The 27,790-nt window shown below is 35.4% G+C and overlaps 1 protein-coding gene across 10 annotated transcripts in view; it reads right to left on the bottom strand.

The window, feature by feature from the left end:
- The window catches only part of Scaper (S-phase cyclin A associated protein in the ER), a 460,757-nt gene that overhangs the window by 129,377 nt on the left and 303,590 nt on the right, over nucleotides 1-27,790 (bottom strand). For all 10 annotated transcript variants that reach the window (XM_046428027.2, XM_046428024.2, XM_046428026.2 and 7 more), the window contains one exon: nucleotides 14,506-14,621. In XM_046428027.2, the coding sequence (XP_046283983.1) occupies nucleotides 14,506-14,621 (116 nt within the window). The remainder of the gene's footprint in view (nucleotides 1-14,505; nucleotides 14,622-27,790) is intronic.

The following is a 27,790-nucleotide window of genomic DNA, read 5'->3' on the forward strand; positions in this document are numbered from 1 at the left end:
CACCTAATCTAAGGTAATGTTGTTCTTCCATAGTGCCCCCCACTATATTGTGAATAAGCATCTGCATATTAGAGAAAAATTTGGCCTTTGGTTTTGTGGGACTGGCTTATTTCGCTTAGCATGATATTCTCTAAATCCAACTATTTACTTGTGAATGCCATAATTTCATTCTTCTTTAAAGCTGAGTAATATTTCACTGAGTATATATACCACATTTTCTTTATCCATTCATCTATTGAGGGACACCTAGGTTGGTTCCATAGTCTAGCTATTATGAACTGAGCTGCTATAAACATTAATGTGGCTGCGCCCCTATAGTATGCTAATTTTAAGTCCTTTGGGTATAAACCAAGGAGTGGGATAGCTGGGTCATATGGTAGTTCCATTCCCAGTTTTCTGAGGAATCTCCATACTGCTTTCCTTAGTGGTTGCACCAATTTGCAGTCCCACCAGCAATGTATGAGTGTATCTTTTTCACCATTCCCTCGCCAACATTTATTGGTGACTGTATTCTTGATGATTGCCATTCTGACAGGAGTGAGATGAAATCTTAAGAGTAGTTTTGATTTGCATTTCTCTAATTGCTAGAGATGTTGAATACTTTTTCATAAATGCGTCGATCAGTTGTATTTCTTAAGTGTCCATTCAGTTCCTTTTATTATTTATTTTTATTATTTATTTCCATTTATTGGTCGTGTTATTTTTTTTTTTTTTGGTGTTAATATCCTAGAGATTAATGCTTTATCGGAGGTGCATGTGGCAAAGATTTTCTCCCAATCTGAAGGCTCTCACTTCACATTATTAATTTTTTCCTTTACTGAGAAGCTTCCTAATTTTAATCCATCCCGTTTATTGATTCATGATTTTACTTCTTGTGCTTCAGGAGTCTTGTTAAGGAAGTCAGATCTTAGGCTGAAGTGGTGAGGATTTGGGTCTGTTTTTTTATTCTATTAGGCGCAGGGTCTCTGTTCTAGTGCCTAACTCTTTGATCCATTTTGAGTTGATTTTTGTGCAGGGTGAAAAATAGAGGTTTAACTGCATTTTGCTATACATGGATTTCCAGTTTTGCCAGCACCATTTGCTGAACAGGCCATATTTTCTCCAGTGAATGTATTTTGCACTCTTGTCTAGCATAAGATAACTGTATTTATGTGGGTTTGTCTCTGTGTTCTCTATTCTGTACCACTGGTCTACAAGTTTATTTTGGTGCCAATACCATGCCGTTTTTGTTACTATAGCTCTGTAATATAGTTTAAATCTGATATTGTGATGCCTCCTGCTTCACTTTTCTTGATAAAGATTGCTTTAACCATTCTGGGTCTCTTATTTTTCCAAATAAATTTCATGATTGCGTTTTCTATTTCTATGAAGAATGTCATTGGGATTTTAATAGGAATTGCATTAAATCTGTATAACACTTTTGGTAGTGTGGACATTTTGATAATATTAATTCTGTCTATTCAGGAGCATGGGAGATTTTTCCATCTTCTGAGGTGTTCTTCAATTTCTTTCTTTAGTCTTCTGTAGTTTTCATTATAGAGGTCTTTCATTTCTTTTGTGAGATTGATTCCCAGTACTTTATTGTTTTTTTGAGGCTATTGTGGATAGAGTAGTTTTCCTAATGTCTCTTTCAGTGGATTTATCCCTGATGTATAAGAATGTATTTGATTTATGGGTGTGGATTTTATATCTTGCTACTTTGAATTCATTTATTAGTTCTAGAAGTTTTCTGGTGGAATTTTTTGGATCCTCTAGAAGTAGAATCATGTCATCAGCAAATAGTGATAGTTTTGATTTCTTCTTTACCTATTTGTATCCCTTTAATTTCTTTCTTTTGTTTAATTGCTCTGGCTAGAGTTTCAAGGATGATGTTAAATAGAAGTGGTGAAAGAGGACACCCTTGTCTTGTTCCAGTTTTAGCGGGAATGCTTTCAATTTTTCTTATTTAGAATGATGCTGGCCTTGGGCTTAGCAAATACAGGTTTTACAATGTTGAGGTTTGTTCCTACTATCCTTAGTTTTTCTGGTGTTTTGAACATGAGCTGTGCTGTATTCTGCCAAGTGCTTTTCTACATCTATTGAGATGATAATATGATTCTTGCTTTTAAGTATATTAGTATGATGAATTACATTTATTGATTTCCATATGTCGAACCAGCCCTGCATCCCTGGGATGAATCCCACTCGGTTGTGGTGGACTATCTTTTTAATATGTTTTTGTATGTGATTTTCCAGAATTTTATTGAGCATTTTTCCAAATATCAGAGATACTGGCTTGAAGTTTTCTTTCCTTGATGTGTCTTTGTCTGGTTTTGGAATCAGGGTGATATTAGCCTCATAGACTTTAGTTTGGAAGGGTTCCCTCCCTTTCTATTTCATGAAATACTTTGAGGAGTGTTGGTGTTAACTCTTCTTTGAAAGTCTTGTAGAACTTGGCATGGGCTTTTCTTGGTTGGTAGGCTTTTGATGGTATTTTCTATTTCATTACTTGATATTGATCTGTTTAAATCATGTATGACCTCCTCATTCAGTTTGGATAGGTTATATATCTCTAGAAATTTGTTGATGTCTTTTCTATTTTTATTAGAGTATAAATTTTCAAAAAAGTTTCTAATTATCTTCTGTATTTCAGATGTGTCCATTGTGATATTTCATCTGTATTTTAGTAATTTGAGTTTTCTCTCTTTTTCTCTTCGTTAGCATCTATAGGGGTTTATCTAGTTTATTTATTTTTTCAAAGAGCAAATTTTTGTTTTGTCAATACTTTCAATTGTTTCTTTTGTTTTGATTTCATTAATTTCAGCTCTGATTTTAATTATTTCCTGTTTTCTACTGCTTTTGGTGTTGATTTACTCTTCTTTTACTAGGGCTCTGAGATGTAGTGTTAGGTCATTTATTTGTTGACTTTTTATTCTTTTAATGAACACACTCAATGCAATAAACTTTCCTCTTAGTACTGCCTTCATAATGTCCCAAAGATTTTGATATGTTGTATTAGTGTTCTCATTTCCCTCTAAGAATTTTTTAAATTTCATCCTTGTTTTCTTTTACTATCCATTTCTCATTCAATAGTGTATTATTTATTCTCCAATTGTTACAATATTTTTCATTTTATCATTGTTCTAATTTCCTTTCATTGTTGTGTGACAGAATGCAGTGTATTAGCTCTGATTTTTTTTTTTTTAATTTACTAAGAGTTGCTTTGTGGCATAAGATATGGTCTATTTTAGAGAAGGAGCCATGTGCTGCTGAGAAGAAAGTATATTTGTTTGTTGATGGATGAAATATTCTATATATGTCTGCTAAGTTTAAATTATTGATGGTATTATTTAGTTCTACAGTTTCCTTATTTAGTTTTTGTTTAGAAGATCTGTCCAGTAGTGAGAGAGGTCTGTTAAAGTCACCCAGTACTATTGTACTGTGGTCTATCTGACTCTTGAAATTGAGAAAGATTTGTTTGATATACATAGATGCTCCATTGTTTGGGGCACAAATATTTATAATTGTTATGTCCTGCTTATATATTTCCCTCAAGAAGTATGTTATATCCTTCTTTGTCTCTTCTGATTAGCTTTGGTTTGAAGTCTACTTTGTCTGAAATGAGAATGGAAACCCCTACTTGTTTACTGAATCCATATGAGTGATAGTTTTTTTCCCCCAGCCTTTCACCTTCAGCCTGTGGATGTCTTTGCCCACGAGGTGAGTCTCTTGAAGATAGCGTATTGTTGGGTTTTGCTTTTTAATCCAATCTGCCAGTCTATGTCTTTTGATTGATGAGTTTAGGCCATTAACATTCAAGGTGATTATTGAGATATGATTTGAATTCCCTGTCATTTTGATTTATTTCTGATTTTTGATTTGTCTTAGTTTCTCATTTGGTTGAATGTCCCTTTAGTGTAGATCCTCCCTTTGCTGGTTTTCATTTTTTTTTTCTTCACTTCATCCTAATGGAATATTTTGTTGAGAATGCTCTGTAGTGTAGGATTTCTAGTTGTGAATTCTTTTTAATTTTTGTTTATCATGAAATATTTTAACTTCATCTTCAAATCTGAAACTTAATTTTGATGGATATAAAATTCTTGGTTGGCATGTGTTTTCCTTCAGAGCTTGAAATATATCATTCCAGGACCTCCTAGCTTTGAGAGTGTGGGTTGAGATATCACTTGAGATCTGAATTGGTTGCCCCCTATACATAATTTGTTTTTTTCTTTCACAGCTTTTAAGATTTTATCTTTATTCTCTGTGTTAGTCATTCTCATTATAATGTGTCTTGGTGTGGGTCTGCTGTAATTTTGTACATTTGGGGTCCTGTAAGCCTCTTGTATTTGATTTTCCATTCCATACTTTAGGTTTGGGAAATTTTCTGCTTTTATATCATTGAAAAGATTGTGCATTCCTTTGGTTTGTATCTTTGCTCCTTCATCTATCCCGATAACTGTTAAATTTGGTCTTTTCATGTTATCCCATAATTCTTGGATATTCTGTTCATGGTTTCTTACCATCTTTTCTGCATGTTCAGCTCTACTTTCCAGATTATATATTTTGTCTTAATTGTCTGAGATTCTGTCTTCCATGTGGTCTAGTTTATTGGTGATGCTTTCTATTGAATTTATAATTTGGTTCACTGATTCCTTCATTTCGAGGATTTCTGTTTTTTTTTTCTTCACAATTTCTATCTCTTTATTGAAGGGTCTTTCACTTCTTATACTATCCTTTACTTCACATATCATTTTAACTATATACAATCTGAACTCCTTCTTGGATATTTCCCACTAAGGCATCTATTGCTTCCTTGCATTAAACCAAAATGATGAGTTCAATAACTATCTATAGTACAAACATAATATTTGTTAAAATGATTTACAATTTCAAATGGTAGATGAGAGAACAGAGGTAGTGTAGTATGGAATATTCATAAGGGAGGAAGAGAGAAGCTAGAGGTAAAAATTCACAGGAAGAGTAGAAGAGGAGCTCACAGAGATTGGCTGTTGGAGAAAATGTGGAATGAAAATCTAAGAAAATAGACTCAAGAGACAGGAAGAATACAAATGTAGAGAAAAAAATTAAAGACATAAGAATACAACAAAAAGGAAAACAACCTTCATATATCATTGTGCTCTACACACTGATGCATAAAAAACATCCTGTTCCACATATGGTAAAGAGGTTAGTGAATCAAAAAATGAAATAAAATAAAATAAATCTTGCTGGAAAGTGGAACTGTCTCTGTCAGTGTTCAACAATTTCTCAGCCCTGCTTCTGTGTCTCTCGGGATCACCAAACCCAGATCAGCTGTGGCACACCTAGTCTATGTTCCACGGATCTGGGCTTTAGATACCTCAGGCACAGCCATGTTGAAATTCCAAGATCTCAATGCTACTTGTAGAGAGACCACCAGGGATACACTCATGCAAAGGAGCAACTCTGAGAAGTAGCATCAAGAAAAGGGCCACCAACATTCTGAGCAGGAAGACCCCAGGCTCCTCCAAATCTGCAGGCACCCCCCACACTGGACCTGCAGGTCCTAGCTGGAGTCCCCAGAGACAGGCTCTTGTGGTGGTAAACCTGAAGGCACCCAGGCCCCAGGCCCTGGCTGGTGTCCCAAAATGGGTGCAGCCACATGTAACCAAACCTGGAGTCTCCCCCGAAACAGTACTCTAGGCCATGGCAGTAGCGGTAATGGTGGTGGTTGTTGGCAGCAGGCAGTGGGTAGCAGTAGTGGCAGCTGCAGCAGGAGCAGCTGCAATTGCAGCTGTGGGGGCAGCATCACCAGCAGTGTTGGCTTCAGTTGCATCCGGGGCAGTGGTTTCTTCTGTGGCAGCAGCACCCGGAAAGAAGACCTCCAGGTGATCTCAGGTGGCAGCAGCGGAATCAGACGCAGCAGCAATCGCAGTAGCGATGCAAGCAGCGGTTGATTGACAGGAGACTTTCAGTTCAGCGGCAGCTACCGCGGAGGGAGCATGGAAATTCTCTTGGCAGAGGTAACCAAGGTAGTGCCCAGAGAAGGGACCACCCAGCATGGCAGCAGCATCTCTGTTCTTTGTTTTTGGGCCTGTTGGTCCTTTATATTGCTGAGTAGTATGTCACTGAATGTATTACAGCTTGTTTACTCATTCACCAGGTGAAAATATTTGGATTATTTCCAGTTTTGGGTGATTATGAGTTAAGCTTCTATAAATATTCATTTGCAAGTTTTTGTGAGAACATGTATTTTTATTTCTTTGGGGTAACTACCTAGGCATGGAATGGCTGGGCCATACATTAAGTATATGTTTAACTTTATGAGAAACTTACTATACACTCTTTCCAAAGTAGCTGTATCATTTTGTTTCTCATCAGTGATATACGAGAATTTTAACTTATCTCTCTGCTCATAAGTACTGCCGGTATTGCCAGGCATAGTGGTGCACACCTATAATCCTAGCAGCTTGGGAGGCTGAGGCAGGAGCACTGTGAGTTCAAAGCCAGCCTCAGCAAAAAGCAAGGAGCTAAACAACTCATTGAGGCCCTGTCTCTAAATAAAATAGAGAAAAATAGGTCAGGGGATGGAGCTCAGTGGTTGAGTGCTCCTGAATTTAATCCCTGGTACCACGAAAAAAGAAAAAAAAAACTTGATATTATCAGTTTTATTTTTTTAAGCGATTATAGTTGATTGCTGAAGTAGTTCAATATGGTTTTAATATGCATTTCTTAAATTCCTTGAACATATATTCATGTGCTTATATGTTATCTGTATATGTTCTTTGGTGAAAAATCTATTCAAGTCTTTTGCAAGTTCATTAACTGCCTGTTTTATTTGATTTTTGTGTTTACAACACCTAAGACACTTTCTGATCCACAGCAAGAACTGAAAATATATCTTGATGACAAAAATCAATGACTAGAGTATTTTATTCTCCCAAAACAGGTTAAAAAAAAAAAAACTATCAAACTTCTCAGGACAGAAACACATGGAAGGTTTATGATCTTTAAAATTTAAAAACAAGCAAAAACAGCTCTCATCTACAAACATAAAGACAGTATATTAAAAAAGAGTATACTAAAAAAATAATATCAAATCCATCTTCTGGTACATCTTCATAGAAAGAATGACTTTATGTAGTATATGTTGCTAAAATAGTGACTTTTGAATTACAGAGAAACATGGAGAATTATAGTTGGTTAACAGAAAAAAGACTGCTGATTTATGTTTATAAAGTTATTTACTGTGGCAAGGGAGAAAATTTTTGTTGGTGTCTATTTTGGGTCTGTTGTATCAAATAGATTTTAAATGCATGGTACTGACTGGAATAAATGTGTTAAATAGAACTAAATAAAAATAGTATTTGACATGAAAAATGTACTTATAAAAAGTAATATATGTGGTCTCACGCATAAAGAAATATTTTAATGATCTTATTTTATTGACCAAATTAAATATATTAAATCAGTACAATTAGATAAAGAAGTCTTGATCAATAAAAAAAGTTTTCTCAGAAAAAAACTTGGGGAACGAATTTTGTAAAACATTTAAAGAGGAGGAAATTATTCAATTTTGATTTTTGTGACCACAGAGAAGCTGAACTTGGGACACAATCTTGGAGTTTTTATTGCAATGAATAATTGTGATATTTGGATATTTTGTGGATGAAGGGATTTTTTTTTTTTTAAAAAATCTATGGCACTATGTTAACTAGTAAGTAATGTATATACACTGCCTTCCCAGTCTTGCCGCCCTATTCTTTTCCATGTTGGAACACTTACCAGCAGGAGGGGACAATGAATGGGGGAGGCAAAGATGCTGCAATAGCAAATCAGCTCAAAATGTTTTTTTTTTTTTTAAATGAGATGTTAATAATGCTTACTAACCAACCACTGTGGGGATATAAATTATTTGCATCCTACACTTGAGTTTAGATCCCAACTTAATATAATAATCACAGATAATTATTATTCTGCATATCATATAAAATGTAATATTTCAACAATACCAAAATTAATTTTAAAATCAAACTAACTATAACAATACCTCAGAGAAAAGTGTAATAAATTTCAACTAGATGTGTTATTTCAAGAATTTCTGTTTAATTGGTCAATTCAACACAAATAGAATAAATAATTTAATTATTCCATAGAGACATATTCTAATTTTAGATGGGAAATCATATTTATTTTAAGCACCAACGTAATTAGACTTTCTGCATTTCCTCAAATTAATCTCTGCCTGAGAAAGTGTTGTTTCAAAGATTACAATAATACATTTAAAAATGTAGGGTGAACATCAAATTAATATATTAATATTAAACTCTAAAGCTAAAGCATTATTTTTACTGCTAACATAAATTTGTTAATACAAGACAGCTATGATTAGCAAGTCTTTAGATATGTGTTTAAGTAGGATCTGGTTATGTAATTTAAAATTCACAGATGAACATGCTGGCTCTGAAGAAGACCCCAGGTGGTCTGCAGTTTTAAACAGCAGATTAAAGTTGACACAACTAATTTCTTTACTTTAATCTTATTAGTGGTACAACAGCTGTCAACTGTAACTATCTCTGTAAAGCCTTTTGAGACATAAACAAAATACCTCAATATGTCAAATGAAGAGGAGTATTTATCAATCATTATGGCTAATTAGCTTGCAAAACATTTTTTAAAATTTTTATTGTCTACTGAGGAAAGTTATTCAATTTTAGTAAACCTTTATTTAAAAATATTTAAAATTACATTAAAATAATCCTGCAAGGAATAAGCAATTGTTTAACAGTGGATTGTATTCTACATTTCACCTGCACTTGCAAATATTGTTTTATTCATGTTATGAGAGCCCATAATTTAGTAGACACCCTGAGGTGGGTACATGAGTTCTAGTTCTATAATATCTACATCTGTAACTTATGGGAAGTAAATCTTTTGATGAAATATATGTCAAATTTTCCACCTGATTTGAGTTCTGAAAAAGGTGTTTCAGGTACACAGACATGTTATTTCTTTTCTAAGACTCATAAGTACAAACAGTTACAAGTGGATTCTGGTTCACTTTTCCCAGTTTCTGTTAGCTTTTTCTTTCATCTTTAACCTGCCAGGTGAAAAAAAGGACTGATTTCACAGATCACTTCTTGCACCCACAGTACTACAAAAAAACAAAAAAACAAAAAACTCCCAACAAAATGTAAGTCCCAAATCCAAAACCAATCAACCAAACAATACTCCTCCCCAACAAAAGGTAAAAACTAAACAAACAGAATAACACTAAACACTCAGCAATTCACAGAAATGAAAACAGTATTTTTAATAATATCAATTAATTGTATTCATAAGCTTGTGAAAGCTTATGCTCACAAATTAGGAAAAAAAGTACAAATTGGACCTTCACAGATTCCAACCCTGAACTAAATATAGTACTTTTCTGCTTATACTTTAAATAATTTTGTTTTGCTGTATTGTGTAGTATAGAATACCTTACTAATTTAGTTCTATCTTCCCAACCATGATGTAAGCTCTTTGAAGACAAAAATACCTGAACACAGAAGAAAGTCACAAAATAATTAAAGATTGGTAGTACCTCTTGGGTGATACCAAGCAGCCAATAAAGATAGTGAAAGGAGAACACCAGATTAGGATGCTCTGTCTAGTTCAGAAAATTAGTTCAGCTTTAATCTCTTCATTCATATAAAATCACAATTTCGTAAAAACATGCCAAAGACTCCGGCTGTTGAATAAATGTAATATACTTGATAGCTCCACATGGAAAGCAAGTGCCACAATGTAGATTGGGTTATGTTAGAAAAGTCTCAATTTTGCTGCTTTTATCAGAAAACATGGATCTAATGCCTACTAGTACAATTTTTCCTTATCAAGTATGAGTTCAGTCTTTAGTAGCAGAACTGGCACTTCAGGTAAAACAACAACACCTTCTGGAATAAAGTTTTGCATTTCTTTTCAGTGAAAGAGAGGGGGTGGGGGAGGAATAAGAGACATGCAATGCTCTGAAAAACCCTCATAGCGTACTGGAGTATGTCGTGTTTGTGGGTAGATAGGTAACATGGAGGAATTTTTGGTTTCCTTGAAAAGAATGAAACTGCAATTTGAAAAATGCCTGCCTCAGAATGATACAAACCAATGATTTTATTCTTTGTGTTAAGCACTGTAAGATGATTTAACATTTGTCTTCTACAAACACTGTATTTTTTCCCTAGCAGTAAACTACACTGATAAATCTATCAATAAAGGCACATTATTAACTTAAAAATATAAAACCCTTTATCTTGTAGCTACAGAATTAAAATCCTGCTAGAATTTGAGGGGAAAAGGGAGAAAGTGAGGAACAGAGGCATCTGTGGATGGTTACTCTTATGATCTTTTCACCTTCTGAACATCTGAACCTTATCTTCATATTAGGCAACAATCTTCTAAATTTCAGATATAGCACTGGTGAAATGATTATGTTTCTCATGAACAATTTTTTTTTTAAATTAAGAAGTTGGAATGTGGCCATTATGATCACGTCTGAGACAGCAGGATCTGAGGAAATACATTTTTCTTGTTTATAAAGTGCTAATTCTAAAGTTAATAATGAGATATTTAATCTGGGATCCAATGGCTTGTAGGAAGGTAATACTTGAGCTACAAAGAATCTGAGGAATAATGTTATCTATTCTTATAGAACTTATATAGTATTCTTAAAGAACCATGCATAATATATTTTCTTTGATTTTGAAGATAAGCTCTTCATTGTAGATGCATTATTTTAAGTGTGTTTACTTTGGGATTTAGAAAGAGCAAGTTTAATATACGTCATTTCTATATAGATTCTTCAAATTGTGGTTAGTAGAAAAAAAGGAAAGTTAAGTGAGCTCCAGCTTATCAGAATGCCATTTAATGTTCATAAAGAACTATATCCTAGGGAACTCACAGTTAACTTTCTCTATTCACTCCTACTTTCAATGGTAGGCATTCATACTTCCTTAATATGAAAGGACTTAGAAAAACAATTACAAGGTTCCAAGAAAGGCTCATAGCATAGTCAAATATTTTCAATACAATGTAAAGTTAAAAGAAAGTGTAATATTTGTATTTAAAAGTCTCAGGCTCTTTTGGTTGGAAGGGATGAAAATCTACTCAAAATATTTCAAGTAAAAAGAGCTATTTATTGTAAGCCTACCGGGGACTTTCAGGTGAATAGAGGAGAACATGAACCACCAGACCTCAGGAGGACAGGAACAATGCTAGCTCTGTGGACTGCTTTCATTTCCAGGTCCGGCCTCCTCTTTTTTCTTTTTGGCCCCAAAAGGCCTTCCTTAGTCCTGCTAAACTTGGGAGTACACACAGCCCAGTAATGGCCATCCCAGAAGTTTTTATACATACTTTTTCAAGTTCAAATACCCAAGGAAAAACTGACTTGAAGTTATGCAATTTCCTAACTGCCAAGTCCTGAGAGAGAAACTTGATTGGCCCAGTTTAACTTTTCATACTGGATTATAAAACCTATATTATTGGTTGCTCTATAGATTGGTTCTTCTTGAATCAAATGTCCCCTCTTTTGAGTTTAATCAGCTATGACCAATAAAGGAAGCATCACCTGGTGTAAAATACAGCTGCTTAGGCATGGGTGCAATCCCTAGAACAACTGGTATTCAAAATCCTCTGGAAAAAAACAAAAACAAAACAAAAAGGACACAAGAAAAGAAAAAGAGCTAAGGCAATAATATCAAGTCAAAAAGAGAGGTGAAAGAGTAATAGGGAAGGAAGCTCATAGTGAAAACTCGGAATGTCTGGACTGTGCTGTAAACTGAAGATAAAGATAAAGATTTTGTAGTAGCTGAGCCCCACAGAGAACAGCCAAATGACTCAAGAAACCATAATAATAAGCAAGTACATGAGCCAGGCATTTCAAGATGCTAAGTCCAGAGACACCAGATATATAGCAAAACATTCCTTTTTTTGAAGAGTCTTGTGTGTAGTACATGGGTGATTATTTCATAAAGGTAACATAGGAAGGGCATTACGAATTTTTAGAAATTAATATATCTCACTTTTTCATGATTAAGTTCCCTAAGGACAGGATCTATTTCAATCTAATTCTCATGAGCACACATGCGTACTACTGATCCTGTGAAGGTAATCCATAGAAAATGGTTGCCATAGGCATTGGGACTGAGAGCCCAAGAGTATGTATCTGCTTCTGGAACACAATGACATGTCTCTTTTCCACTCTAAGATGAACTAAACCAGCCTCTACAGTAGCCCAAGAGAAAGGAAAAAAAAAGGTTTGGGGGACAAAATCATAATAGTCATAGGAGAGCAATTCTGAACATTTTTGCTGTCATTTGGAAGGCACAAGCACTGTTTCTAAAGGAACATGACAGTTCTCTCAGGTGGCAGTCGTACTCCAAATGAGTTTTCCCAACCCTCATCTGGCAGTGAACCATACATGTGCTTGCTGGTGACTGAGAGTAAACAAAGCAATACACGCAGCACATTCTAGGCACAGAAGACACTCAATAAAAATTAACTTCTGTCTCATCAACTCAAAGATCAAGTAGATGCAATACTGTCAAGTGGGTAAACTGCATAAAGTCACAAGTTTCATTTTATTTTACTTGGGAGAATCAATTTGTGATATCTTGCTAATGATAATTCTAGTAAGTAAAGCTCTGCTTTAAATCATTCTAAATTTATTTTTTATTATATTCAATTAATATTGCTTTACTTGAATAGGGCTCATTTGCTACGGGCAGAAAAAATAATATACTGTAAAGAAATAAAAAGCACCTTTATTAATTTGTGTGATATGAATACACAAGTACACTTTATAAAAGCCAAAGCAGCAGGAGCAGACCTATTTTTTCCTCAAATTAAAATGGGACAATCTTACCCTGATGGGTATGCTCTGATTTTAAAACTGTGATAAGTACAATGACCAAAAAGTTTGTACTTGGAAATATCTCCAGTCAAGCAGACTACACTTGTCTTAACTCAGGCAAGACAGTAACCTAAAAAACTTTCTCCTAACACTTAACAGTTTACAAAGAGCTCCTACATACATCATTTGAACTGATCCCCCTTATTAGCACTATGAATTGAATACGATCATCCCTGTTTTACCAGATGTCAAAACACATGCAATGAGATTAAACCACTTGCACAAATTCTTTCAGCTAGTAACTGGTAGAGGTCAAACTAGAACCCCAGTTTGTCTGAATACAAAACCAATGCTGTTTCTATTTTACTAAAATGTCTCTCAGGGAAAAAGATAAACTTTTGGACTTTTTCTCTCCTGTTGTATTCCAACGGACAACTGACATATTGCCTTCACTATATTAACTAAATAGTAAAAAATTTTCTCAGTGGTATAAATGAACTTTTATCAAAACATCTCATTTAAATCCTCTAAATAAGAGTCTCCAATAAAGCCCAGAAATTGTACTTGTTAACAAAACAGGAATACAATACTTCTAAAATAACCCTCTATACTACTAAATCTCAGTGGCCAAGGAGTAAAACAATTAGGAAAGCAGAGATGAAATCCAAATGCTGTGCAGGATCCTTATGACAAAGAACAATTTATAGTTAATGACAAAAGTGCTATTCAGTTCCAGCAACTGGTTGGTTGGGAATTTAGATTATGGAAGTCTTAGCCTTAGAGTGCTTTTCTGTACATGGAATTTCTTCAAATTTCAGTTTGTTAATGTACTTACCTCCTTTTTTACACACAACACAAAAATTAAATTTTCTGAGGTTTGTCTATTCCTCCCATGCTCCCCCTCCCTACCCCACTATGAATCAGCCTCCTTATATCAGAGAAAACATTCGGCATTTGGTTTTTTGGGATTGGCTAACTTCACTTAGCATTATCTTCTCCAACTCCATCCATTTACTTGCAAATGCCATAATTTTATTCTCTTTTATTGCCGAGTAACATTCCATTGTGTGTGTGTGTGTGTGTGTGTGTGTATATATGCCATATTTTTAAAAAATCTATTCATCTATTGAAGGGTAGGGGAAGGGATGGGGCAGGATGTTGGAAATGATGGTGGAATGTGATGGACATTATCCAAAGTATATATATAAAGACACGAATTGGTGTGAATATACTTTGTATACAACCAGAGATATGAAAAATTGTGCTCTATTTGTGTAATAAGAATTGTAATGCATTCTGCTGTCATATATAAATTTTTTTAAATTAATAAAAAATTAAATTTTCTGTTATTAATATTCATTTCTATTTATTTCTGTTCAATTTCTGGAAGCAAAACTGCTCAGTAGTTCACCAATTCTTCTTGACCAATGATTAGAGTACTTTGTAGACAAAGAGGTTTCCTTATAAAGGCTTTTCCGGCTCAATTTGAATTTTGTAAGTGAAATCAAGCACCTTTGTTTGCTCCCTAATAGAGTGTGTAAGCTTTTACTATTCAAAACCAAATATACACATAATTTTCCTGTGGTCCCCCATATGGAAATCATAGGGCAGAAATGACTCACAAATGGAATGTGAAAGACAGATTTAAAAACTGTACTTACTTAGGAGGAATTCGTGAAACTGTGTTCACATTTGTGGCTGGGACCACTACTTGAAGGATGTGTTCAAGGGCTGTTAATCCACCAGCAACTTGAAATGCAATCTGATCTGCCATATTCTAGACAGAAATACAAATGAAGTCAGTCCAATTTCCCAGGGATGAAATTATAACCAAATGAAATATTTATTTGTAGTAGGGAATATTCTGTTAGTTTAATTACCTTACAAATATATGTTGAATGTTTTCTTAAAGCAAGGAAATACAAGTTAACTGTGGTGAAAATAAGAGGCATGGAAGCTTAAAATTTGGTGAATGGAATCAATATTAGTCACATAATTATAGATGACATTACTTTAAGTACTTGATGATAAAAGATTTTTAAATGAGATTAATGGAGGAAGCAATTATATTTTGGGGAAAGGGTCAGGAAAGGTTTCTATATGCAAGTTAAGATTTTAAGTCAGGCAAAAGAAAGAGGGAAGGGGGAGAAGAACTTCAAGGTAGGATAAAAAGTCATCTTATACAGAATTTTTTAGCAATTGCTTACAAAACCACATCATTTTGTAATCTTAATTACTACCTAAGAAGATAAATTGACTTCACAGATTTTTCTGGACTAGAATGTTTTTCTTAGGTAGTACAAGAAATCTAATATGTAACCATTTTAGCTATATATTTTCTCCTCATTTCAGCTACCTTAGGGAGAGCACTCAGCAAACATTTCAGAACTCAACTGTAGCTGAAATGGGGAGAAAATATATAGCTAAAATGGTTAGATTATTTTTATACTATGTCTGTATTTTATATAATTTTTGTGTGAAGGAACTTCTCCACTTTCTTTGCATGTCTTGGCATGGGGAAGAGAAGAGCAATTCTCTGCTACACCATTTTGGTTTTCAGAATAGGCAGAATCATTGCATCATCTATGTAAAAAAAATAGGATGCAACCTATTCCAACCTGAATTGTGTCCCCCAAACTTCAAAAACCCTAGTATTTCAGAATATAACTATATTTGGAGATAAGTTCTTTGAAGAGACTGTTAGGATGGAGTACTAATCCAACATGTCTAATATTCTTATAAGAGGAAGAAAAAACACTAGGGGCATGCCTTACATAGAGAAAAGCCAAGTGAGACACAGTGAGAAACAGTCATCTATGAGCCAAGAAGAGAGGCCTCAGGTGAAACCAAACCTTTGGCATCTTATCTAGGACTTCAAGCCTCTAGGATTGAGAGAAGATAAATTTCTGTTGCTAAAGCCATCCAGTCTGTGATTCTTTGTTATAGCAGCTCTAGCAAACTAATATAACCCCACCATTATAATACTACCTTTTAGCTCTTATAATAGTATTCTACAGTTCAACAAGCCTTGAAGCTTCTTTGAAACACTAAAGTGTGTGTTTGTTGGTTGGTGATTGAGATGGATAGGAGTGAGATATGTATATGTAGACTCTGTCAAATATGTGTGCCTGATTCTTCTGATGTTCTGGGCATTAATCTATCAATTAATGGCTCCAGCATGTCTGGAGTTTGGCAGTATAATCAAGTATGTATATTAATCATTGCATTGCTCCCTCTTTGTGCACAGTAAAATACATTTTATGATTATATAAATCAATATGGAAACTAGATAGGAACCCACACTTTTGGTGGGGTGGTAAAGAGCAGTACTAAGGTTTGAACCCAGGGGCTCTTAACCACTAAGCTACATCCTCAGTCCTTTTTGATTTTGAGACAGGGACTTGCTAAGTTGCTGAGGCTGGCCTTGAACTTGTGATCCTCCTGCCTCAGCCTCTGGAGTTGCTGGGATTATAGGCATTCACCAACATGCCCAGTAAGAACACATACTTCTAAGATTAAAAACTAACAATTAAAAACTAAAGAGAAGAATTGCTCTTCTCTTCCCTATGCCAGAAACAGGGAAAGATTGTTATTAAATGAAAAATATTTTTTGCAATAAAATTTACAATCAGAAATTTTAAAAAGCTCAGTCATTTATTTAAATTGTAAATGTTGCTACCATTCTTTCTTCCTTGTGATGTGACAGCAATATACATAGAAAATAATAATACAGCCTTTGTATTGTCACGTATGTACAGAGAAAACTGCAATAGTCATAATCCTATAGCTGGATGAGTTAAGCTAATTTACATATTCCAAAAAACTCCAAAATTAAAAATAAAGTTTTATAGCATGCTATCACAGTAATGCACAGGGATAAGGGTTCAACCCTCAGCAGATCCTCAAAAATATATTTTCCTCTTCTAGACTCTTCCTTCTTCCTCAGTTTTCACACTGATTCAGTCTCCAAATTCTGATAATCCTACTTCTGTTATAGCTCTTGACTTCTTCCCATTCTATTAATGCCATGTCAGTTTGCATTCTCATACCCTTTTGCTTAAGGTATTACAGCAACATGCCAATTAGTATGACTGGGTCCAGGCTTATCCCAACCAGTCCATTCTCTACAGCACTGTTTCCCAAATCTAGGATAAAAGCTAGTTTTCTGTTCTTAAAATTTTTTACTCCATTACAGATTGATTCTTTTGTGTAATATAATACAAATGAAATACTGGTAGAAGTAATAAAGTATTTTATAGTATAGAAGTATTGAAGTGGTTTGCAGAATGAGAATAGGTTCAGTTTTAGTAGCTATGGCCAAATAGCCTTGTGATTCTTTCAAAAATATTTGAAAGATTTTGGAGCCCAGCTTTTATATAACATTTGGTATAAGAAACAGAAAAACACTTTTGTCAATTTGCTAAAACTTTTGATTTGTGTATTTATCTCATCATGTTTTGGTAACAATGGCCTGGCACTGGCCTGCAGACTGTATATGAGTAGTCCTGCTTTGGATGCTTGTGTATGTTATAAGTAAATATTTTTAAGAGTAAACAGGATCACATCTATTTGCTTAAAATACCCCAATGACTTCTTTTTCCCCTGTCTATAAAAGGCCCAAATACCTTTGATGATTCTTTAGAATCTGACCCTTCTTTAACACCCATCTTCCCTGCATGTTCCAGCATCTCAACCAAATTCTTCATATGCTTTTGTGTTTTGCGTATACTGTTCCTTCATGATCTTCTACCATTTCATCTTTGTCTTTATACTAAATTCTGAGCTTGCTGAAGCCAGAGATGATGTCTGCTTCATCACCATACCCCCAACACTTATCAAAGGGGACTGCACTCAGTGCTCAATCAAGGGTTTTCAATGATAGTTTGAGAGGGAATACAGACAAAGATACTTTTACATGATTGTAACTAAGAAAACACAGTCAATAATTTATCTAGTATGATCCTAGGATAAATCCTCCATTCTTCACTTCATAGAATATTTTTCCTCTGTGACTTAGCTTCATGACTGAAGAATGAGATTCAGTTTTGCAAGCTGAAGGACATGTTCATTTCGAACCTCCATAAAAACCATCAAGAAAGGAATTAAACTCTCCTCCTGTGCTTTATTGTAGTGTAATGCCTTTATGTATTGGTATTTCTCAGTTCAAAAACAAAGTATATCATACCTCAAGCCAAGCAAATGCATCCATTGATTGGTCTATGTGTCCACAGGGAAACAGCAGCAGCACTGCTGTTCCTATAGACCTTCCACAATGGAAAGGAACTGAATCAACATGCGGAAGTGGAGGGGAAAAGGACTGAGTAAAAGCAGACCATTTTAATGTATACAACTATGCCTAAAAAAAAAAAAAAAAAAAAAAAGCTCAAAACTTAAAGTCTTTTATGCTGTTCCAACAACATAGATGTGACCTCATGAAAAATTTAAGTCATAGACTCTAATAGACATTGAGCAGGCCAAAAATCAGCTAGTTTCAGGAGGATAAAACCCATTCAAATAAAGCCAATTAAAAAAAACCCTAATGTACTATTGGAAAATGAAGTTTAAATTTTTCATTTGCAGCTTTTCAAGGAAATAATGCAAAAAGGCAAAACTAACTGTGAAATAAAAAAATTTTACAAATCTTCCCTAGGAGTGAAGCAAGGTTCTGGTTATGAACACTTTGGGGCTAGAGATGCAACAAGTCACCCCTGCATTCTCTTTTCATAGAGCATGGCCAGATTGAGGTACTGCTCACTATCCTCCTAATTTCTCCCTCATGTCCCACATCAACTTCTACCCATCTCATTGGCTCTGTCCTACTTTAGAGTCCCATTTTCTTGTCTGATCCTTAAGTGTAGTCTGACTTCTTTCCCTGCCCTAGTCCTAGCATAGAACAGCAATGGTAAATATCTGATGGAGGAGTGATTCAACAAAAGAATGAACAAATGAAAGGATATCTCTCAGATAGCAAAAGGTCCCATGAGATATTATAGATTAACACAATATAGAGGCGTATACATATAACAAGTAGGAACACTGCCCACTGAATCCCATTTCTTAATAGCTCAGAAGAACAGTTCATCCCCCTCTCTATATATATCAGAGATAAATGAAACAATCCTATGATATCTGAGATGACTTCTTTAACTTATGGGTTAAAAAAAAAGGGGAAAATCAAGCTACTTCAGTAATGAGTCACCCCAATGCTGAAAGGAAAGGAGGAAGCAAAGAAGGAAGGAGGAAGGGCTTCTCAAGCATGTGACATTGAACACAAAAGAAGTTCAGACAACAATCCAGGCAGACCTAAAGGATGCACAAAGCTTCCTACCTTCTGTTCCTTCCTAGTCCTACCACACAAACTTTTTGTGCAAATCACTTGGTATTTCCTGTATATGGTTCTCTTTACATTTCTGGATGCCTTACTTAATGCCACAGTAGGAGTGGATGCTCCTCAAATACACTGTCTTATACTTTTCCCATTTTTCTCAGTATCCAGAAAAAAAAAATGCTTTACCATAATTATTCTCTCCATCCAAACTGTCACCTTCTCAACCTGTACTGTTCAAATGCTATCTTTCAATCCTTTAAGACCCAGATCAAATGTTGCCTCTTCCAGTAAGCCTTCCTGATCCCCTCAACTAAAGTCAAAGCTCTCTGGATATTTAACTGTATTTTCTTTTGTAGCCCTTATTATTTTCTACTTTTCCCAAAGTTATTTGTATCTATGTATTAAATTATAAAGCCTAAACTCTTCTACCTCAACCTATCCAATCAGGATGTATGCATTGTAGGTAACAAGCTAAGTTTGTTCAATCATTAAAAATATCTCTTTCTAGAAAGCTAAGTAGCTTTCCTTCTCCCTTTTACTTCTTTTCCAAACACTCTGCATTCAGACATGTGAAACTGGAAAACACTTTCATAAAGAGCTTTATAATTCTGATTTGATTGAGAAAAAAATACCTCCAAAGATGAAATATTTGGCTTTCCTTATGAATGTGGCATAACACCTTAATGGATCTGCCTTCCCTTGCTCTCTCCCACTGTGAGACTGACAACTAATAGGATTAGCAGTTCCATTCTAATAACCCAGTTTAGCTAAAGGCCAGCAAAAAAAATGACAGCCTCAATCTGAAGTACATGGCCTGGGAATCCATCCAATTATTAACTAGAGTAACTGTTATTACCTCTCCCAATCAAAGGAGAGGCAGCTGTTAATCTTTGGTGGCTTGCAAGGGCTGATGGCCTTTGTATGTGACTTTTCTGTAGACAGTAATTATGTTCTTTGTGATTATGGAGGAAGGCCTCCCTAACCTTTTAGACAGAGGTGGCAGATGGGAAAAACTGTTTGCATGTTCATTAGCAGGATAGGCTAGATTTGTTCTGAGCATCTGTGGCACCTTAAGAACTGTTTAGAGATAATACAAGTGGTTTTGGCAAGTCTATAAATTTGCTACCCAGTAGTCCAATTTATAGATGGGGATCCTGGAGTAAAATTTTTTATGGTTCTGTTCCCCATATGGAAAACTTTCTTACCCTTAAAGGACATCATCCTATTCCTCTATTATTTTTCACCCGTAACATTAGTTTTAAAAGAAATAAGCACTTGTAATTCTAGCTACTCTGGCGGCTGAGGCAGGAGGATGGTGAGTTAAGAGGCTTAATAGGTAAAACAAAACAAAACCAAAAAAAAAAAAAAAAAAAAAGGCAGAATGAACCGGTGGTCCTCTTTCTATTTTTCCTTTATAAGATTTGGATGCCAGCTTTATTGGCTTCTTCATATCTCCATAACCTACATAAACGTCTATGTTCAGTTATTCAGCTACAGACAATAACACTTAAAGGACTCAGGTTCTGAGGCAAGGCTATCACAAGAATGAAATTATAAACTTGTGGGAACATGGTGCCAAAAGGAGTGAAATTATAAGCTACAGTTTAGGTAATATGGTAGGAGGACCTGCAAGTGCTGGAAAAGACTTCTCAAAAGATCAGAGGACCAATTCCTCTGTGATACTAATTAGAGGTTGGACCCTTTGGAAAACTCTCCCACAAGGAGTGGGACTGTGTCATTTTTGACCCATTTGGAGTAAGGGAAGAGAGAGTAGGGTGGAAGAGGGTGATATAAAAATTGAAGGATAGAAGCAGGACATAAGACTTGAATACTCTTTTGAAGTAGTTTTGAAATAGAGAATCAAATATTTGTAAGGAGTTCACTGCTACAATTGAACAAAACTCACATAAAGTACTTTTATTTTCCCTATCCTGAAGCTCTCCAAAGCTGTGTCATGCCCACAAACTAGTGACTGACAGAATTAAAAATAAATGCAATACAGATTGATTAATACTATAATAAAGGAACAAAGAAGCTGCACGCATGTGGAAGAAATAGTTCCTCTGAGTAGCTTTTTAGGACATAACTGGTATCAACATGATTTATTTTCAGAGCTATGATGATATGAAAAATTAGAAGACGAAGGACCCAAGTTAAGGATCTATATATGAGGTTTCCTGTACAATTTCTTTATCTTTCCGTCTTTCCCAAATTCCAGGTTCACCACCCACTAGTTTACAGCAGGACCTGAGAAGTCTTAGCACAGCAGTTTCCTTCTTTCCTCATCCTAGCATCTCAAGTGTCCTGACTGTCTCAAAGCTTGGAGGTAAAGCAAGTTTGAGATTATGAAACTGAAGAGAATTTGCTTTGGGCAAGGACAGATGAACCAGTAATATGGAAAAACTCTTCCAGGTCTAACAGCTTTCAGGGGGCTGGACCTTAGAGCTCAGAAACTTTTCCTCAGAGATGACAGGGGAAAGGAAAAAAGTATTCCTATAGTACCCTGATTTCTCTCCATTATAACACTTGGGCTTCTTTACTGATTTTTCTATTATTTAATTATAAACTAGATCATGCTAATTATCTATTTACTTAATTGCAAACTAGAGAATGAGTATTCTAACATCTGGTGCTATACTAGATTTAGCAAAAAATTTAAAAAAGCAAGTATTCAATGTTCACTGAATTGAAGAATTAAGGTACAGTCTAATTTCTGACACTCTGACATCAGAAATTCCATAAGAGGAAAGCCCATCAACTCATGATGGGGGTGGTGTCTAGAAACACCATGTGCTTGAGAAAGTCAATGTAGGAGTACAGGTAAGTTAGAAACTGTGGAAGAGGCTACTGGCCTACTTTTCTGGGCTGACAAGGGAAGGCTGACCCTAGTATTAGGCCTGCTTGAAGGGGATAAGCCCAGAAAGGGAGGCCAGAGACAGGTAGGTCAACTGCAGGGCCTTTGCCAACCATCTTTGCTTACATCCTGCCTTATTCATCTTGGCACTAGTTCTTTTGTCCTATTCTCAGGAAAAGTAGAAAGCCAGGTCCTCCTATATACTTAAGGAAGGAGGGAAAGCACAGTTTTAAGAAGTAGAAACAAATTTATGGTGAGAAAAAGAACCCAAATTTTACTTTCTCAGAGTTCCAGCCTTGAGGGCTACTGAGAGCAACATTTCAGGGTCTATCATGTGGCAGGCGAGACAGGAGGCAGGAATTGATATTCCTTTCACACAATGAAGAGAACTAATCTTAGAGGAATCAGTTAATTGCTCAAATTAACACAGCCAGCAGAGGCAGAGCTGGGAATTCGAGTCTAGCTTTATCTGACTTCTGATAGTGTGATGGGTTTACAACAAGAATGTTGTTGGAAAATCTAGTGTATGGCTACATATATTATATATGTTTGACTTTTGGCATACAACTAAATATTCCAAATTTGCAAAATCTTGATCTCAATATTACTAGAATTTTTAAAAATTTACTTAAGAGTTGCAAAATATAGTAGAGAGTTTCTGTATGTCCTAATCCAGCTTTCCTTTATGTTAATCAACCATGGTATACTTATCAAAATTGAGAAAGGACATTGGTACCACACTCCTAAATATATACTACAGCCTTTATTTGGATTTTTCCACTGATTCCTTTTTTTGGTTACAGGACTGAATCTCCTTTTAGTTCATCCTATTTAGAAGACAAGGTAGCATTACAGGAGGGATCCTGAGCTCTCTTACAGCATTCCTAGCAGCTTAAAAAAAAAATCTTGAGATAATCCAGACTCAGAGAACGTAAAGGAATGCAAGTTTGATCATCACAAGTAAATAAAAAGGAAATGAAAGAGCTAACTAGATTCTAAAAGACTGAAACATGAGTAGTCCTTTTAACTAGTGGTGCGGTTCTTGAGACTGTCAGGAAATGTGAAGAAATGTGTACACTGCAGGAGGGAAGCATGGCTTGGGTAAGGCAGAGGGATTGTGGGACCAGGGTTAGAAGACATCCCAGATGGCATGGCTCAAGATGGGCTTCCTGCAGCTCCAGTTCCGACTGGCTTTCAACATTTTTCTTAACTAGAGCATTCTTTCAAAAACTCTTTTTTCCCCTGTATATAGTGAATGGGAGCTCATCCCTGTAGGCTCAGCCACCAACTTCAGCATAGATACTCTTTCAGGTAAGCCTTTCTGCATGTGCCCATGACAAGATATTTACTGCAAAACAGTTTTGTTTTTTTCAAGAAGCACTTGGGTTATGAGAGCCTGGTGAGAGGGAACAAAGAAGGTCAAACACAGCTGATTTTAGAAATGGTCTGGCTAGAAATCACTGGGTCTGCTTAATTTAGTCTAGAGGAAATGAAAGGAAGGAAATAGCTAGTGATAGGTTTCTCAAATGGATTATCTGGAGCCTGTTTTCTTGTTTAGACCTTTTTATTCTCCAGCATCAAAACAGGCCTACAGGAGAAAAACTGGAGGCAAAAACAGTGCAAAGGAAGATGGCAAATAGCAGCCTTTCAGACTCGTACTTCCAGGTACCCAGGTTAACCTATACTTTGGGCATGGAGGAAAACTGATTAACAATGCTGAACGTCTCTTCTCCATTAAAATGTGGCACATGATGGTTATAAAGTTGAGAACAGTTTTATGAACTTTTTCAGAATATATGTTCTTTCTTCTTGATTTTGCTAAAAAAAATGAGTATATGTTTACTGATGAGTTAATATAGCCCCAACGAATTCTACCATTAGAATTAATGTGCACTAGTAACTTGTAGCTGGTGAAAATAAGATTTCTCAGCAAAAGATACAATAAGAGAGGTAAATAGAGAGCCTACATCCTGGGAACAAATCTTTACTCCTCACACTTCAGATAGAGCCCTAATATCCAGAGTATACAAAGAACTCAAAAAATTAGACAATAAGAGAACAAACAACCCAATCAACAAATGGGCCAAGGACCTGAACAGACACTTCTCAGAGGAGGACATACAATCAATCAACAAGTACATGAAAAAATGCTCACCATCTCTAGCAGTCAGAGAAATGCAAATCAAAACCACCCTAAGATACCATCTCACTCCAGTTAGATTGGCAGCCATTATGAAGTCAAACAACAACAAGTGCTGGCGAGGATGTGGGGAAAAGGGTACACTTGTACATGGCTGGTGGGACTGCAAATTGGTGCAGCCAATTTGGAAAGCAGTATGGAGATTTCTTGGAAAGCTGGGAATGGAGCCACCATTTGACCCAGCTATTCCCCTTCTCGGTCTATTCCCTAAAGACCTAAAAAGAGCATGCTACAGGGACACTGCTACATCGATGTTCATAGCAGCACAATTCACAATAGCTAGACTGTGGAACCAACCTAGATGCCCTTCAATGGATGAATGGATAAAAAAAATGTGGCATTTATACACAATGGAGTATTACTCTGCATTAAAAAATGACAAAATCATAGAATTTACAGGGAAATGGATGGCATTAGAGCAGATTATGCTAAGTGAAGCTAGCCAATCCCTAAAAAACAAATGCCAAATGTCTTCTTTGATATAAGGAGAGTAACTAAGAACAGAGTAGGGTCAAAGAGCATGAGAAGAAGATTAACATTAAACAGGGATGAGAGGTGGGAGGGAAAGGGAGAGAGAAGGGAAAGTGCATGGAAATGGAAGGAGACCCTCAGGGTTATACAAAAGAACATACAAGAGGAAGTGAGGGGAAGGGGAAAAATAATATAAGGGGGACAAACGAATGTCAGTAGAGGGGGCAGAGAGAGAAGAGAAGAGGGGAGGGGAGGGGAGGGGAGGGGAGGGGGGATAGTAGAGGATAGGAAAGGCAGCAGAACACAACAGACACTAGTATGGCAATATGTAAATCAATGGATGTGTAACTGATGTGATTCTGCAATCTGTATATGGGGTAAAAATGGGAGCTCATAACCCACTTGAATCAAATTGTGAAATATGATATATCAAGAACTATGTAATGTTTTGAACAACCAACAATAAAAAATTAAAAAAAAAAAGGCAAACAAAACTCAGAGAAGTCATTAAGTCTGGAGAACATGGGACCATTAGAGAATCTTATTTTTTTATGCAAATGCAAATATAAAGCCCTTTCTCATTACAAGGAACACTCTGGAAGTTCATTTAAAGAGAAATTTGATGATTAATTTAATATTTTCTCAAAGTTTTTAATATACAGTCTGAAACAGCATGCAAGTTCATATCCCCATAATATGAGAAAGTAATCATATGAAAAATAAATGTGAAATTCCTAAAAAGAACCTATACCTCTAAAAATATTAAATGGTACACAATACTAGGAGGCCTTTTTGGCAAGGACAGAAGAGGCAAGGATCTGAGAAAGGTAAGCAGAAAAGATACACTGCATGAGGGAAATCAGACAGAAAGACAATTTAGGGTTGCTAACTTAATGACATAAAGGATTGCAAAATCATTCACTACCAGCTGTAGCCCAGACCAATAACTATCTTCTAGATTGCAAGCACCTTGTGAGCAAGTACTGTCCTAGACATCGTTTAGAGTCTGAAAGCAAAGGGGATAAGAGTGTAGCCTATAATAATTCTTCTAGAGTTTGAGCTCCAATTTTTCTACTTATTACCACAAAACATCAGCCCAATTACTCATCCTCTTGATGCCTCAGTCTTATTATTCATAAAACAGGAATCAAATTGCCAATTCAAGTGGTTGCTGTATTAAGTTATATATATATATATATATATATATATATATATATATATATATATATATCTCCTCTTCTTCATAGCCCCTTATTTCTCCAGCTAAGTATTTAAAATATTTTCTCCAATATTAACTCTTACTCCAGAGGTTTTTTCAGCCCTCACATTTCACTTCCACTTCATTTGATGCTAAGTGACAGACACTCATTTCAGAAGACTTTTAATGTTCTTGGGGAAAATCCTGGGATATTTCTGATATAATAAAGTTGTACTATAGTATGAATCTTCTTATAAATATATTTATTTTAACTAAGGATCTACCTATTCAATTAGTCTATCCGTCTCAGCTCCTATAAAAGGGGTCTTTTCTTCTCTGACCTACTACATCCATGAACAACTCTATACTTCCTTAATCATAATAACCATTTAAATTCTAATTATTTAATTGCTCAAGTGTAGAGCCTATAGCTGTCTTATTAACTGCTATTTCCCATGTGTTTGGCACATGAAATCACTAACAATTGTTGAGTTCATATACACCACACACACATAAACCAGGCACTCTTTTTAAGTACTGCCTTGCAAAGACTGTCTCATATAGTATAACAACAGTTGATACAATTATTATTCCCGTTAGTTCCACTTACATGGGGTTACTAAAGCTCGGAGAAGATAAGTAACTTGCTTATGATTACATAAACAGTGCTAATTTACAAGCCAAACCCAGATGTGTCTGACTCTAGAATCAGAGTTTTTTTCCCACATACTGTATTTCTTCTCTCATAGCATGCACTTTTTAGACTTAAAACTTTTTAAAAAAATAGTTGGATACAATATGCTTTATTATTTATTTATATGTGGTGCTGAGGATCGAACCCACGCCTTGCAACTGCTAGGCAAATGCTCTACCGCTAAGCCACAATCCCAGCCCTATATTAAAAACTTTTTAGAATTAAAACGTATGTAAAATGAAATAGTTAATAAAAAGATAGTGTTGGAGGGCTGGGGCAGGGGCTGAAGCTGGGGCTCAATGGTAGAACACTTGCCTCACAAGGGTGAGGCACTGGGTTTCATCCTCAGCACCACATAAAAATAAATAAATAAATAAAGATGTTGTGTCTATCTACAACTAAAAAAAAAGTTAGTGTTGGAAAGGTTCCCTATACCAATGCTAGCACTATACACATGATAAACTACTAACTTCTAGATTAGAGATGGTTCTACATATTTCTTCAATAGATGAGAGAATGATATTCCACAGAATATATTAAAGTAGTTATTTTTGGTAGTTTGTAAATGTATGTGATCTGCAGTCCTACTATTTTTCTGATATATTTTATAACTCACTGTCTTGGATTCTATAACAGGCTTGTTATTACATCAATTCAGCAAATGATCTCTCTAATACCTAGAATATGTAAGGAATATCAAGTTGGTATTTTAGAAGACCAATCTAAAAAAACAAAAATCTCACATAACTAAAATCTGTCCTTTTGATTATGTATTCAATAAATAAATGATATAAATCATAGGCTTTTTTAGATTTAAAAACACATCTAATTGGTATTTGAAATGAGTACAATAAAACCTGGAATATATAAGTGAAAGCGAATAGAAACAGTAAGTAAATGTTAGTATTATAAGCCTTCAAATTAACACCAGTTTCTCCCTCTGAATAGACTGACTTTGTGATGTAATTCTCAGCATCATTAAATTTGCCAAGCTGGTCATTTTTGTAAAGAAATCTATTTGGCCCAAATGGGCATCTGTTTTGCATGTTTGGGCATTTGCTTGCCTTAAGGCAAGAAATGGACTAGAAGAAAACAAAAACAAAACCCCACCATTTTATTTTAACAAATATTTACAGACTGCCAATTACGTGTTTCTTAAGCAGCAGAAATGCTGAAGTACACTATCTCAAAATAAGAAATA

This window comes from Marmota monax, unplaced genomic scaffold, assembly GCF_021218885.2.
Source record: "Marmota monax isolate L192 unplaced genomic scaffold, Marmota_monax_Labrador192_F-V1.1 WCK01_AAM20220418_F8-fsc00111, whole genome shotgun sequence".
Classification (NCBI taxonomy): Eukaryota; Metazoa; Chordata; class Mammalia; order Rodentia; family Sciuridae; genus Marmota; species Marmota monax.